Raw genomic sequence first — 15,387 nt, 5'->3', positions numbered from 1 at the left:
TGGGGCACAGGAGGGCATGGGGGGGCTCAGAGTCAGGGCAGGGGGTTGGGATGTAATGTCGTGTGCGGACTGCAGCGGGGAGGGGTTCAGGGCTGGGGTGCGAGATTGTCCATGTGTCTTCGTCCTATAGTGGGGGTCCCCAAACTTTGGGGTGTGCCCCCTTAGGGGTCCTGGAGAAACACCAATGGGGGGCATGGCTGGGGTCTGGGCCAGCTCACATGGCGGTGTGGGGAGGGAGCTCTGCTCCCAGCCTGGGCCCTTCATCCTGTCCACGCTTCCCCAGAGTTGTGGCCCCGGCTTGGGGGAAGAAAGCAAAGGAGGTAAGTGGGGGGTATGAAGTAAAATGCTTGGGGTGCATTGCCCCAGAGGAAGTGGGGAGCTCAGCCTCACCTTTGGGATGACCCACTGGTGTCACACACGGCCTGGAAGCTAACCGACCCCTCCGGTCCCCACAGACCAAGCTGACCGACGGCTTCACCATCTCAGCCAAAGGGCGTGGCAAAGGGACCCTGTCGGTACGTATGGGGCACAACAACCTGCCCGTCGGCCTAGGGGTTCAGCATGGGGCCCTGAAAGCCCCTGGCCCCAGCTTCCTGGGTCTGAGGGGACAGCGCCATCAAGGGGATGTGCTCTGGCCTCAGCGCTGCTGGAAGGGTCTGCACATGGCTGCTAGGCCACAATGTATGTGGGGAGGCTGGGTCCCACATCCCCCTACTCGCTCCCCTGTCCTGAGCCCCTCTCAGCTCTGGCCGTTTCCCTCCGTCTCTGGGACTCCCACAACAGCCTGCCATCCTCCTACACCCTCTCCATAGGCCACCTGGCCCGGAGCAGCCTGTCAATAGCCGTCTCCTCATAGCTCTTTTTTCCTAAGGTGATGACGGTTTATTACGCACCCCTGACGGAGGGGGCAGCAGCCTGCAAGAAGTTTGATTTTAGTGTGTCTGTGCAAAGGGCCCCTGATGGTAAGGAACTGGGAGAAGGGGGCGGGTTTGTGGGTGGCAGGCCATAAGACTGCAACTTGTTCGGCGCTGGTGACGCCACATCTGGAGTATTGCGCCCAGTTCGGGGGCCCCCAGTTTAGAAAGGATGCGGACGCATTGGAGTGGGTCCAGCAGAGGGCAACGAAAACCATTAGGGGGCTGGAGCACATGGCCAGTGAGGAGAGGCTGAGAGATTTGGGCTTATTTAGTTTGCAGAAGAGAAGACTGAGGGGCGATTTGAGAGCAGCCTTCAGCTTCCTGAAGTGGGGCTCTAAAGAGGATGGAGAGAGGCTCATCTCAGTAGTGAGGGATGACAGAACAAGGAGCAATGGTCTGACATTACAGAGGGGGAGGTGTAGGTTGGATATTAGGAAAAACTAGCTCCCCAGGCTGGTGGTGAAGCACTGGAATGCGTTACCTAGAGAGGTGGTGGAATCTCCACCCCTAGGCTACGTCTACACCAGCCCCAAACTTCGAAATGGCCACGCAAATGGCCATTTCGAAGTTTACTAATGAAGCTCATGGGAATAAGGGGACTTAGAAGTAGGCGGGGTCCTTTCGAAAAGGAGCCCCGTCTGGACGAGCCGTGCGGCGGCAATCCGCGGCAATTTCGAAGTGCCGCTGCCGCCCGCATGCTAATGAAACGCTGAATATGCATTTCAGCGCTTCATTAGTAAACTTCGAAATGGCCATTTGCGTGGCCATTTCGAAGTCTGGGGCACGTGTAGACACGGCCCTAGAGGTTTTTAAGTCCCGACTTGACAAAGTCCTGGCTGAGATGATTTAGTTCGGATTGGTCCTGCTTTGGGCAGGGGGCTGGACTCGAAGATCTCCTGAGGTCTCTTCCAGCCCTAGGATTCTATGATTCTACCTCTGTGCGGGTAAAAAAGGGGTTAACCTCCAGTCAGCTTACCCCTTCCCGGGGCTGGCTGGGAAAGGAGCCCCATCACTGTGCCTCAGTGGGTGACATCTGAGACTGCCAAATGCAGGGCAAACTGGTGAGACACAAGGCAGGCTCACCTGTGTCGGTGGTTATTCTGGCATGAGATTATACCCCTCAACTTCTGTCCCCCCTGCACTGGTTAACGAGAAGGCAAAGATGCCTTCTCCTCAGGCAAGCTGGGCTCATCTTGCCACCGGACCATTGTTCTTGGTGGTCCATTGTTCACTCAGATCTCACCCTATCATCCCCCTGATGCCAATCTTTTAAGTCTGTGGTTTTCAAACTGTCTTTTTCTTGCGACCCAGTGGAAGAACATTGTTGAAGTCTGCAATCCACTGTCCTTTTATCTTTCAGTTAGAGTGCAGACTCAGCATCAGGCTGGGGATGAGAGGTTTGGAATGAAGGAGGGAGCTCTGGACTGGGTCAGGGATGGGGGCACAGGGTTGGGGGAAGTTTGTGGTACCCCATGGCTCCCCACCTAGGAGTCAGACCTGCTGCTGGCCATTTACGGGACGCAGAGTGGTCTGTGGTGCCAGGATGGTGCCTTCACACCCTCTCTCATCGCCTGGTTGCCCTGCAGCTAGACAATCCCATGCCTGACATTCTGGGACCTAGTCCTGGGTCGCAACCACTGCCTTAAGTAACTAAAACTATCGATTCAATAATAACAGAAAAGAAGATGAGTTCATAAGAGCTAATGGATCACCTACATAGCAAGTCCCCACATGAGATCTGTATCAGCAAAGGACTAGACAGCTGGCCTTTAAAATTTCTCTGGTAGGAACTTCCAACAGATTGTAAGGTCCTCAGTCCATAGTTTAAAATGCTCCTTGAATTGTATATGCACCGTCTAGAGAATCGGGGCAGGAATGAGGCAAAAATGGAGCTATCCCAGGGTCTTTTGTACCCTTTGCCTGTGCCTGGAGATGCACTGTCTCATACTGGCCTGATATGGAATCCAGGGACACATGGGCACATGTCCTTACAAGCCACAGGGGCAGCTGTTGCCTGAGGCACCCACAGAAATGGACGGATGGGTTTCTATAGCTCATTGTTAGAGTGAAATGTCCTTAAAAGGCCCTCAACACACAGTTTTCTAGCCTTGGTGGCCATCTTATCCAGTGGGAGTTACCCAGGTGTAAGGTACAAGTCCATGGCCAACAGTCATAACTTTAGCTACAATGGCTGATGCATGTGTATAAACAGGGTAGAATCGTAATTTTTCCATTGACACTTTATCACAGTGGTGGGCAAGCTGTGGAACTCCTCGCCAGAGGAGGCTGTGAGGGCTAGGACTGTAACAGGGTTTAAAAAAGAGCTAGATAAATTCCTGGAGGTTAGGGCCATCAGTGGCTATTAGCCAGGCTGGGTAAGGAACAGTGTTCCTAGCCTTTGTCTGTCAGAGGCTGGAGATGGATAGCAGGAGGGAGATGGCTTGATCGTTACCTGTTCAGTCCGCTCCCTCTGGGGCACCTGGCACTGACCACTGTTGGCAGACAGGATGCTGAGCTGGATGGACCCTGTAAGTCCAATCTTAAGTTTTCATGGCAACCTGTGGCCCATTGGTCACACGCGGCCAGTGGCAACTGGTAAGGTGGGTTCCAGAGGGTAACAGTGGGGGGGCACCAGCCATGTGCTTCCCTTCAGCCTGCCTCTGCCTCGAGCCCCTCCCCTTCTTACCCTTGCTCTGCCCCTTCCCCAATGACACTGTTTCTGCCCTGCTCTCGGGGTGCTGATGATGAGTGTGAGGGGGCATGGGGGTGCATGTCACTCCATGTTTAACCCCCGCATGCATTGGTCCTGCAAGTGGCCCATCAGAGTTCTATGGGTGGTCAGCAAGACATTTAATTCACCATTGCTCAGCGTTGCCAGATTCTGCTGGTTCCCCTCTACAGAGCGTTTTTCCGACTGATTTCAAGTGACGCACACATAAGGCAAGAGCACACAAAGGGAGGCGCCTGCTGGTTGCACACAACCTGGAGTGTGTGAGAGCCAGTCACACCCTCTGTGGCCAGTCAAAGCACTGCTCTGGTTTAATGGGCATGCGCTGCAAGCTCTAGGTACCCCAGCCCAGTTAGCATCATGACCCTGCCCTGGGAGACCATCAAGGTTATGACGCTGTTGTGGCCCACTGAGATGAAGGAGGGCCACTCCTGCGGCCCACTCACTAGCCTGGGTTGCCCAGCCCTGTTTTCACACGACCTGCTGGGTACAAGGTTGGCAGCAATCTGTTCCATCACCCAGCATCAGAAGCACCCCGTCGGGAAAGACTTTGTCTCCATTTTCTGGGGGGTTGCCGTGCTATGAAAGGACATAAATCAGACGTGAGGCATCGGAATACACATAAGTCTGTGTAGGGGAACACTTAAACCTCGCAGGACAAACAGCAATGGACCTGAAAGTAGCAGTCTTGTCATCAAAGGCTTTTACCACAAGATTACAAAGGGAAACCTCGGAACTGGAATCCGTTTGCAAGTTTGACACATTTAACCTGAGGCTTAACAGAGATCTCAATTATCTAACACATTACAAGGACAATTCCCCCACCTTTGACAATTGCCCATCCTTCTTTGCTTAATTTATTTCTTCCTGTTAATGATAGGTGACTTCCCCCGCCTTTGTTTTGCCATTCTTCTACCCTGCCCCCATTATATATATACTCTATATTCTCCTTCTTGCTCCAAAATCTGATGAAGTGTCCACGAAAGCTCATTACATAATCAATACAATTCTTCGTCTTTTAGATGGTTGTCCATCTTCAGAGTCACTGCGGGGGAAGGTCAGGGGTTTATCTGGGACAGAGGCTGTTTCAGAACCAGCTCTCAGCTGCTTGCTTAGAACAGGGCTTTGGTGGGCAATGTATGAGCAGGAGGTTCTCCCAGAAATTGTGCCCTGGGTTCATGGCTAGCCTGGAGCTGCAAAGGGTTGCAGGAGCAGGTTGGGGTACAGATGAATTTCCCAGCTAAAAGAAGGAATCACTTCCTCCTTCTGATATTTCTGTTCAGGCTTTGGGTGTAATCTCAGCACCTAACTACAGCTCCGTAAGCTGGGGGAAGTGTTAGCTACTCTAGAGATGGGGAAACTGAGGCAGGGGACAGGGGCATGATTTACCCAAGGCCTCTCAACAGCACAACTGTGAATAGAACCCAGGAATCTTAGTTCCCATTTGCCTGCCCTTCAACACCACCCCCCACTTTAACCACTAGATCCTATTCCCTTCCCACAGCCAAGGATCAAATGTAGGAGTTTTGACTCCTAGTCCCCTGCTCTAACCATTAGGCATCTCCCCTCTTCGGCAGCTGACACTGGAATCCATGGCAATCTTATCTATATGCTCATAACCACAACATCCTCCTTCCTGTGAAGGGAGCAATCCCATTTTGCAAACAAAGGTCGCTTCTCTGGAAAACTGCCGCAGGCACTGAATAGATTAGGGTTGTTTACCTTAGAGGAGGGAAGGAAACTAAGCCAAAAACCCACATTCAATTCTGCTCTGCCACAGACTCTTCCCGTGTCCTTGGCCAGTCATAGAATCATAGAATGGTAGGACTGGAAAGGACCTCGAGAGGTCATCGCGTCCAGCCCCCTGCCCTCATGGCAGGACCAAGTACTGTCTAGACCATCGCTGATAGACATTTACCTAACCTGTTCTTAAATATCTCCAGAGGTGGAGATTCCACAACCTCCCTAGGCAATTTATTCCAGAATTTGACCACCCTGACCGTTAGGAACTTTTTCCTAATGTCCAACCTAAACCTCCCTTGCTGCAGTTTAAGCCTATTGCGTCTTGTTCTATCTTCAGAGGCCAAGAAGAACAAGTTTTCTGCCTCCTCCTTATGATACCCTTTTAGATACTTGAAAACCACTATCATGTCCCCCCTTAATCATCTTTTTCCCAAACTAAACAAGCCCAGTTCTTTCAGCCTTTCTTCATGGGTCGTGTTCTCTAGACCTTTGATCATTCTTGTTGCTCTTTTCTGGACCCTTTCCAATTTCTCCACATCTTTCTTGAAATGCAGTGTCCAGAACTGGACACAATACTCCAACTGAGGCCTAACCAGCGCAGAGTAAAGCGGAAGAATGACTTCTCGTGTCTTGTTCACAACACTCCTGTTAATGCATCCCAGAATGATGTTTGCTTTTTTTGCAACAGCGTCACACTGTTGAGCCATATTTAACTTGTGGTCCACTATAACCCCTAGATCCCTTTCTGCCATACTCCTTCCTAAACAGGCGCTTCCCAGTCATTCAGTCACTCTGTGGCTCAGTTTCCCTTTGTGAAAATGGGACCTCCCTCCCACAAGTAGAGAACAGACATACTGTGAGGTGATGACAGACTATAGTGATGGGGCCCAGAGAGATTCTTTGGAGAGAAATGAGAAGTCCTTTGGAGCAGCAGTAATAATGCTGAGCTCTTATCTAGAGGCTCTCAATGGGACAGATATTTAAAGGCACTAGTCAGTGGTCCCAGCACTGCTCAAGTCCTGAACTGAAGTCATTTCTTCTTGGAAATAAATTAAAAATGTACAGGCCTTTTTTCATCTGTATGAGGGGTGGCCCAACCTCTTTGCATAGGGAGCCACAGAACAATTTTTTACGTGTTCTTGGGGCCAAATACAAGATAACCCCAAACCCACTCCCTACCCCCAGGCTTAACCCCTCTCAGCCCCAAACCTGCCCCCCATCCCAAGTTTAACCTCTCTCTGCCTCAAACCCACCCCCATATCCCCAGGATTAACCTGCCTCAGCCGACAAGCTCCCTGTGCTGCTGCTGCTTTTCAGTGGTTGCTGCCTCCCCCACTGCTGCCCCCTGCTGCCTCCTTCTCAGCAGGGCTGCGTGGGTTCAGAAGAGGCAGGCTCAGCCGCCCTACCCCCCAGCTCTTCTGCTCACTTCCCCCACCTGCAGCACGGATGGCTCCCTGCCCTGCCACGCTGAAATAATGGAACAATGTAATGGGTTCAAGGGCCAGATCCCTCCCGCCTCCTTGCTGGTCGTTAAACCAATTCATCTGAGTTCCATTATTTCAGCTGCAGCAGGGCAGGGAGCTGCAAATGGCTCCTTAAAGAGGTGCCTGTGGCTCCAGAGCCTCAGGTTGCCGACCCCTGCCCCTGCCTGACTACCTCTTGTGCCCCACACTCACTTTAGCTGGCTTGCATAAAATGGTGCCGCTGCCACAGGGAAAGGCTTCACAGGCCAGAATCTGGCCCGCAGGCCACGTGTTGGCCACCCTGATCTATACTGTTATAAAAAGAGAGGCGTCCGTCCATCTGTCCCACCTGGCTGGGTCTCTGGGCCTGGGGTTGCCAAGGTTCCCCAGCCCCAGCCACATCCCTGGGGCTGGAGCTGCTGGTGGAGCACTTTGCCTGGAGCTGCCACCCTGGGGTGGGCCCTGGTAGCATTTTTCAAAATGGAAGACAAATGAGGGCCGGAGGGAGGGTTCGGGGTGAGGAGAGGTGGGGGGCTGGGAGGTTTGTAGGGGCTCAGGGCGGGGCTGGGGTTACAGAAGCTCGGGCTGGGGCTGAGGACAGGAGGCTGGGGGGGTACCGGGGTGCCCTGTCCAGTGACTCCTCCTGGGAGGGAGGGTTCGGGGGCTTTGCGCCTGTTGGGTGGGGGCTGGGCTCCACTGGCTGCCCTCCCCGTGCCCCCACCTGGCCTGCCGACTTTTGGGGGTCAGCCCCCAGCCGGCTGCTGTCCCCCAGGCCTGCAGCTGCTGCTGGGGTTAGTGGCCACCCCATCCAGCAGCCGGGAGAGGGGGCAGTGCTCTATGGGCTGACCCCAGCTTCCAGCTGCCCCTCCTCAGCCCTGCACTAGTTTGGGGGGGGCAATGTTTTGGGGGCTATCCCTGGCCTCCAGCAGCCCCCTCCATCCATCAGCCCGTTTGATGGGGCACTCCAGGGACTTCCAGGCTCTGGGGGCTGCCTCCTGCCTCCAGTGCCCCCTTCAGCCTACAGGCTGTGGGAGGAGGACCAGATGCTAGGGGCTGCCTCCTCTGTAGGCTGCTGAAGGGGAGACAAGGCTCTGCTGGCTGCTCCCAGCCACCAGTGGCCCCCATTCACCCTGCAGCCTGGTGGGGGGGCAGGCTCCTGGAGCCTTCCCCAGCCTCCAGCGGGCTCCCCCTCCCCCACAGCTGCACCCCTCCAGTGTGTAGACTGTCTGGAAGAGCAGATGAAGTGAGTCTTGATGAAGTGAGTCTGTGCTCACGAAAACTCATGCTCAGAACTTTTCTGTTAGTCTATAAGGTGCCACAGGACCCTTTGTTGCTGTTACCTGGCCTTTGTGGCCAGCAACATGTTAGAGCTCGTCCTCCTGGCCTCTCTTGTGGTGCCATAGCTGCCCCTCGTGGCCGCTCTCGGTATCGCATCCCTCCTCTCTATGCTCCTCCCTTTCACCTTCCTCTTCCCCCTCCCTTTCCATGCTCTGGAAAACAGCCCCATTCCCAGCACTTCCCGTTTTCCAGGCACAAGCAAACCCTGACCTTGGTTTAAGTTAGGGCCTGGTCCTAGCTCTTACGGTGTAAGAGGAGCTCTTGAACAAACGTAACACTGACAGACAGACAGATGCACTAATAGCTAGAGACAGAAGAGAGAGAGATTTCGCCCCCTGGTTCCCACTGAAATCAATGAGAGTTTGTCACCAAAGTCCCTTTAACTACCCGGTTCCAGGTACTTCCCAAAGGAGCTGTGACAAGGCCCAAGAGGCACTGAAAGAGAGAGAGTGAATAGAACAGATGAGCCTCGTGTCACTTAAACAAGCAACTGGAAGGCTCCCAGATACTGTGGTGATAGGAGCAGGCTAAGGGCCAGTGTAGAACAGGCTGGATAGTACACTGGTGGTAGGTAGCCCTCTGGTGTGATTGGAGCAGAGTCTGTGAGTGGGGTGGGGAATCCCCAAGAAGGGTGGAGTCCTCCCCCAGGAATAAATTGGGGCAGATCTGGAAGCATTTTTCAAGGTGCCTGGGGGGGGTGGGAATCACAAGAGGGCGGGGGACACCCCCAAGGATATGGAAATGTGAGCCCCTTTCTGAGCTGATGGGTCTTTGCAGCCAAGAAGCCAGAAGGAGCCCTGGCCTCTGTGTTCATCCAGATCTGCATGCGGTGAGTCGACCGTGGGGGGAGCTCCCCTGGCACCTCCAGCCATCTCCCACCCCACAGCCGCTACCACAGCGTTCCCTGCAAGCTGAGCGCATGGACAGCTGCCCAGGAGAGATTCAGGGTCTGCCCAGCTGATTAGCAGAGCACCCACAGCTGGCAGCGTGTGTTTCTGTTGGTGGTACACATCTGTGCATGCTTCAGTGCACATAAAATTTATTCCATGCATGGATGGAAGAAATTAGAGGCACCACTGTGCTCCCCAGCCTTCGATGGTAAAGGGAGTGTAACAGCCTGGCTTGAGGTGTGTGTCTGTGTCTCTGGTGGTTCATAGTATCAATGGGAATTAGACACCTAACCACCCTGGAGGGTCTGAGTCAGCCAATGTGAGTTCTAGTTCCCCCCCAGCTAGAACTTTCAGCTAAGCCTTAGTTTCCTGGCTACAAAGCCCAGCCCCAGGCTGGTGGATCTCCTTGGCTGCACCTCCAGCTGTTTTGGGTACAAGCTCCAAACTGTCCCTAAGAGGTAGTACCTCTCTCCACAGGCCCCTGGGGAGCATGACCCCTCCAGGATCCGCTTTCCCCAGCCCCAAAAGTCCCCTATCCCCGCTCCTCCCCACAGATGTCTGTCCGGCAGTGCCTGGGTGCTACTCAGGATCCACATGACTCAGACAGGAGGGGACATGGAGACAGCCTGCTGGGCTAGTGACCTCCGTTGGCTTCATTAGTGGGCTGTCCCTCTCCAGCTGGCACAATGGGATGCCTCGTTTCCTGGTCGGTGTTTTCCCAGCCAAATTCTTTCCACCTCCTCCAGGTTTCTGGGAGCAGCGGACTCCACCATGACCATCCTGGACGTCTCCATGCCCACCGGCTTCTCTCCAGACATGGACGATTTGGATAAGGTAAATTTCCCCCCAACCCCATCCATGGCTGCTCCTCTGGGACCAACCTAAGGGTGCTAGTTGTACAGGGCAGGGGGTTTAACCCTTTTCTTGCCAAATCCCTCACATACACCTTTACCAGACTGGGGAAGGCATTGTGACCTCATGATGTTTGTTGGGTTCTCATGACCTCTGCTTGAGGACTTGGGGCCTTTCGCCTTCTAGTCATCCTCAGTCGTAGACTGACCCAGCCCAGGTCAGTGGTAGCTTGAAGCTGTTCTCAGGTGGCGGCTGTTTGTTGGGTTCTCAGCATGGTTCCTAGCAGGACAGGGTGAACAATTGTCACCGTGTGAATGGCGTGAAGGAGCCTCCTCCTTGGCAGCTCTGGAGTTTGAGAGCTCCTGGAGAGGTGCTCCCCTCTTGTTCCGAATGGGGCTCCCTCCCAGGCACGGCTGACCCATGTCCAGAGAGGGGTGGCGAGCACAAAAGAGCTCACGCACTTGATGCCCTGACTGGGAAACACAAGAAGAATCAGAGACTGTGGGAATCTCGGCTGGCCAGACAGCAGGGGATGAGGAAGGGATGCAAAGCCAGGAGGGGCAGAGCTGGGGCAACCCCAAAGCAGAGTTGAGGGGAGAAGAGGGAACTGTCCAGCTTGTGGATTCGACTGGCTGATTTGTTTGGTTTCCATGTTCAGCTCACGAACCGTGTCGACAAATACATCTCCAAGTTTGAAATGGACACGGACCTTTCTGAGAGAGGCTCCCTCATCCTCTACCTGGACAAGGTACGGCCATCCTCAGAGTTCTTTCTTTCTTTTCTCCCACTCTGCCACCTTTTCACCTTGTAACTGTTTACTGCTGTGTACACCCTGGCTGTGTCTACACTAGAGTTTTGCCGACAAAACTGGGGTTTTGTTGACAACACTCACAAAGCATCTACACAGAAACTGTCAACAAAAAAGCCACATAGATACTCTGGGGGGCCCGTTTGTCGACAGAGCGGATCAAAAGGTTGATCCGCTTTTATGTGTAGACGCGCTTTGTTGACAGAAGTTGTGTTGGAACATCTCTTCCGCCAGTGCCCCCTGTAGACAGATGCTTCTAGTGTATTTGTAGCCCTGGCTACGGCTACACTAGGCAGTTTTGTCGGCAAAACTGGTGGAGCATCCACACACAAAATGTGTGGACGCTCTGGGGGGCTTTCTGTTGCCAGACGGGGCTTCCGGTTCACCTGGCAGCCCTGTTTCCTGAGTCTCTGCTCCACCGTTCTGTTTAGAGAGGGCTGGGCAGTCCGGCTTCTCTCTGTCGACAGAGCAGATTGTTCTTTCGATCTGCGTTAGTGTATGGCTGCACTCTGTCGACAGAAACATCTGTCAACAGATGCCTCTAGTGTAATCGTAACCCCTGAATTCTGTAACTTCCAGTCCAGCTTATCTGATGAAAGCGGTTTTACCCACAAAAGCTCATGACCTATATATGTGTTAGTCTCTAAGGTGCCCCAGGACTGCTTGTTGGGTTTTAAACTTACAGACTAACACAACTGCCCCCTGAAACTTTCTCCCTTTTTCAGTCACACTTAGTATGAAGATCCCACTGATAATCTACTATATATTTTAGCAAATTTGTCTGTTTGATCAAGATTTTCTTCTAAACAGTAAGAGCTAGGACCACCAAATTGGGTGTGTAGCTTCCTATTGTCCTAAAACTTGAAGGGAATGTCAGGTTCTGGTTGTGCCAGGAAAATGGGATGTGCCTGGAACGTGATTGATTCTCATAAAACCAAACAGAAAAAAAAAATCAAATCAAATAGTCCTCAGAACTGACATAGCTGAGTGAATGTTGAAGGAAGCTGAAACAAGATGAGCCAGAACAGAAGGCCAAACCTGGAACAGATTGCTTCTCAATAAACCATACAGAGAAGAGATCAAATGGAGAAATATGGAGTGGTGCTCTGTTTTGGCACAGCTAAATCAATGCTTATGGTTTGAAAACTAGAAGAAAATGTTATTGGGAACCAAATTGACTGTAGCCGCTTTGTGTTAAAACATGGCAAAGTTAAGCGTGCTTAGGGACGAAGAAAAACTGCACCTGATGGAATTCCCATTTTCAAAAAATTACTAACAAAATTAAAGGGACAAATTGTAACCATCCCTTTTAACGATCCAAAATAAAAATGAATTTCATAAAAACAACAGTCTTTTTGAAAAGTACAATCCTTTCAATAAAAGATGAACATTGTTCCTTTTGTTTGCCCCCAAAAAATAAAAATGAATCTAGTTAGGGACCTCAGCAACCCCGAGTAAATCTGCTAGTGGATTAATAAATGCTTGGGAGGTTCCATCGAATGGCCGGAGGGGGCACCAGCCATGTGCTCCGCCCTCTCCCTGCCCAGACCCCGCCCCTTCTCTTTGATCCGCCTCTTCCTACCGTCCCCGCCCCCAGCTTTTGCACGCTCTTCTGCTGGTACTGGCTGTGTCATGCCAGCTCCTAGTGAGCCTTTTTCTTCCTCCCTAGGTGAGCAGCACAGAGAAGGAGTGTCTGAAATTCAGGGCTCACCAGCACTTCGAAGTGGGTCTGATCCAGCCAGCAGCTGTGACGGTGTATGAGTACTACTCCCTGGGTTAGCACATTTGTCTCTCATTCCCCTCGCTAGCACTGAGCAAAGCAGGCTGGCCGACATTCCCTGTAGGATGAACGCTCAGGTGGCTGCCTGGGAGAGATTGTGGGGCCGCACAGCTGATTGGCCGAGCTCCCACGGCTGGCAGCGTGTGTTTCTATTGGTGGTGCACATCCACATGGGCCTTGGTGCGCATAACAAAATTTATTCTGCCCCTGGATGGAAAACCACTGATGCTGGCTCCAGCACACAGCCAGATTCAGTCCTCCAGTTGGGCTTCAACTGCTTAACCCAGTCTTGCTCTTCCTCACTGGCAGCCTGAAAGGCTCTTCTGCAAGGCCAGGGCCCTGTCTGGAGCACTAGCCTGTGGGGCAGGAGGCCATGGTTTGATTCCCCACCTCTGCTGTAGACTGTGTGACTCAGTTTCCCCATTCCTATCCAGGGGATAATGCTCCTGGCCACACGGGGTTTGCAAAGGGCTCAGAGGCTGGGGTAGGGCTTCCCTTCCGATGCCTTCAATGTCCCCCAGCTGGGACAGGGAAAGGTGGGTTCGGCTCCCAGCTCTGGTTAGAGCTGTGGGGGACTAGAGGTCAGGACTCCTGGGTTCTTTGGCACTGAATCCCTGGGTAGCCTCGGACCAGTCACTACCTTGCTCTGCGCCTCACATTCCTCTTTGGCAAAAGCCTTCCGCCATCAGACCTCTACCCACCACCGAACAAGCACTTGGGTACCAATTTGCTGGCTTCTGTAAAGGCAGAGCCTTCAGGCCTCCAGCTACCTGTGAGATGCTAATGTTAGGGGAATTAATTCACCTGGGGAGTCACTCAACCAACAAGCACCTGGGCCTGAAAGGCCGTGTCATTCAGAGGAGGTGCTCCTGCAGGTTGAAACTGTCTCCTCCAGCAACACCCCTCGCTGGCAGGACCATCGGTGTTGCCAGACCACAGAGTACCTGGACCAGAGAGCTCCAGCTGGGCAGGGTGCAGTGAAGACCAGCTGGTGGCCTGCTCTAGGGAACCTGAGGGGCAGCACCGGCAGGGAGTCAGGCTGTGGCATGAAGCCCCACCAGAAACCCCGCAGATGTGGGAACTGCAGCAGCCCCACCGGGGAGCCCTACAGGAGTGGGCTCCCCTCCAGTCAGCCTGGAGGCCTGACTTCCCCTCCTTCGGCAAGTCCTCTCATTTGGGACCACTCTGGTGCTGGACAAAGGAAGTACAACCTGTAGAGAGAGAGGCCCCCCAGGGGTGAGGAACTCCCAGAGAAACACAATACAATTGGAGCCAGAGAGGGGGTTGGCTGAGTACCATTCTGTCCTGGGAGTTAGGTGGAGCAGAGAGGGTGTGGCCAGGAGAGGACAGCATAAGAAGGGCAACAGAAATTCATCAAATCACTCCAAACCATTTCCTCCCCCGCTGAGTTTTAGCTCCAACAAGGGAGAAGAGCCAGAGACTCCATGAAGGTCATGCTATTGATTTGATATGCAGAGTGCCTAGATACTAGGGTGAGGGGCAGCAGGAGAAAATCCCAAAGTCCCACGAGAGATTCCCCAGGGAGAGGAGGAAAACGTACTTTCACTTCTGGATACTTGAGTACAATTTGAGGCGGGGGGTGTACTTTTTTTCAAGGACTTTTCCAGCTGCACTGAAGCGAGATTTTCTGGATGGAATAAACCTTCCTTTGTCCGTGGCTCTTTGGGACACTCTTTGGCAGAGGTGGGAAAAGTACCCAAAAAAGTGGCTTGAGTAAACTCTTCTGGATACTTGAGTATAATCTAGGCATGACATGTATACTCAAGTAGTTTTCCAGAGGGACACTGGTAACTTGTACTTAAGCACATTCCTCCCAATGCACCTGTACTTTTACTCAAGTAACTTTTGGGTACTTTTTCTACCTCTACTTTTTGGGTATCATCTGGTCCAAGGTGGCCCCAATCTCAGCATATGAGGGCTCACAGCCCAGCACAGGGGCGAGTCCCTCCCGGTGGGCCCCATCTGTTACTGGGGACCTCGGGGTGTTAACACTGTACATCTAATACCACCTCCCTCACTCAGAAAACCGCTGCACCAGATTCTACCACCCCACCCAGGAGAGCGGCCTGCTGAGCTTGTTGTGCGAGGAAGACGCCTGCCGTTGCATGGAAGGTAACGGGAGGGGAGTTCCCTGCTCTGCCTATTCCCTGGCCTCTGTGGCGCAGGTTGGAACCATGATGACCTGGTGGAGCGCCAGTCCGCAGCAACTCAGGGCTCAGAGTCCCTCCAGGTGGACTGGGCTGGGGGTCATCTCATGATTCTGGTCCACCCTGTGCTCCTAGAACTCACCCTCTGTGGTGAGCAGAATCTCATCCACATCTGAGGGCTGTAGCTCCCCCCCTTCGCATGCATAACTTGCAAAGAGCCCTCAGCCCCTAAGCCAAGCCCTGCGCTCTGACTGCCTCTCCCACTGTTCCACAGGGCGGGGACAGGGGCTGGTGCATCAGGACACCTGGGTTCTATACCCTGCTCTGGAGGGGAGCAGGGACTAGTGGTCAGAGTGGCAGAAGGCTGGGAGTCACTCTTTTCCTGCCTCTGCCACTGATTCACCACATGACCTAGGGCAAGCCTCCGAGGCCTGTTTACACCCCTGCTTCCTTGTCTGTGCCATTGCGGGGGACACCCACCTGCACGGAGGGAGGCCAAGAGGCTGAATTCATTCCACCCACCGCAGGAAGCGAAGGTGCGGTGTGAACGGGGCTCTAAACCTGTAACTTCACTTCTGTTCCCAGAGAAATGCAGCCTGACCAAGAAATTTAAACACCCCCCTGTGGACATCTCCGTCCGCATCGAAGCTGCGTGCGAGGCCGGGGTGGATTACGGTGAGACAGGCTGTGTGCTGCTTTC

General features: G+C 53.2%; 1 protein-coding gene across 1 annotated transcript in view; it reads left to right on the top strand.

Annotated features, from left to right (window-relative positions):
• The window catches only part of LOC142003465 (venom factor-like), a 68,072-nt gene that overhangs the window by 48,303 nt on the left and 4,382 nt on the right, over nt 1-15,387 (top strand). Inside the window, exons 31-38 of the mRNA XM_074980423.1 lie at nt 456-515; nt 872-962; nt 8,967-9,018; nt 9,826-9,913; nt 10,590-10,679; nt 12,409-12,514; nt 14,563-14,652; nt 15,273-15,362. Coding sequence (XP_074836524.1) covers nt 456-515; nt 872-962; nt 8,967-9,018; nt 9,826-9,913; nt 10,590-10,679; nt 12,409-12,514; nt 14,563-14,652; nt 15,273-15,362 — 667 coding nt within the window. The remainder of the gene's footprint in view (nt 1-455; nt 516-871; nt 963-8,966; nt 9,019-9,825; nt 9,914-10,589; nt 10,680-12,408; nt 12,515-14,562; nt 14,653-15,272; nt 15,363-15,387) is intronic.

Source organism: Carettochelys insculpta, chromosome 29, assembly GCF_033958435.1.
Source record: "Carettochelys insculpta isolate YL-2023 chromosome 29, ASM3395843v1, whole genome shotgun sequence".
Classification (NCBI taxonomy): domain Eukaryota; kingdom Metazoa; phylum Chordata; order Testudines; family Carettochelyidae; genus Carettochelys; species Carettochelys insculpta.
This window is presented reverse-complemented; position numbering and strand designations above follow the sequence as displayed.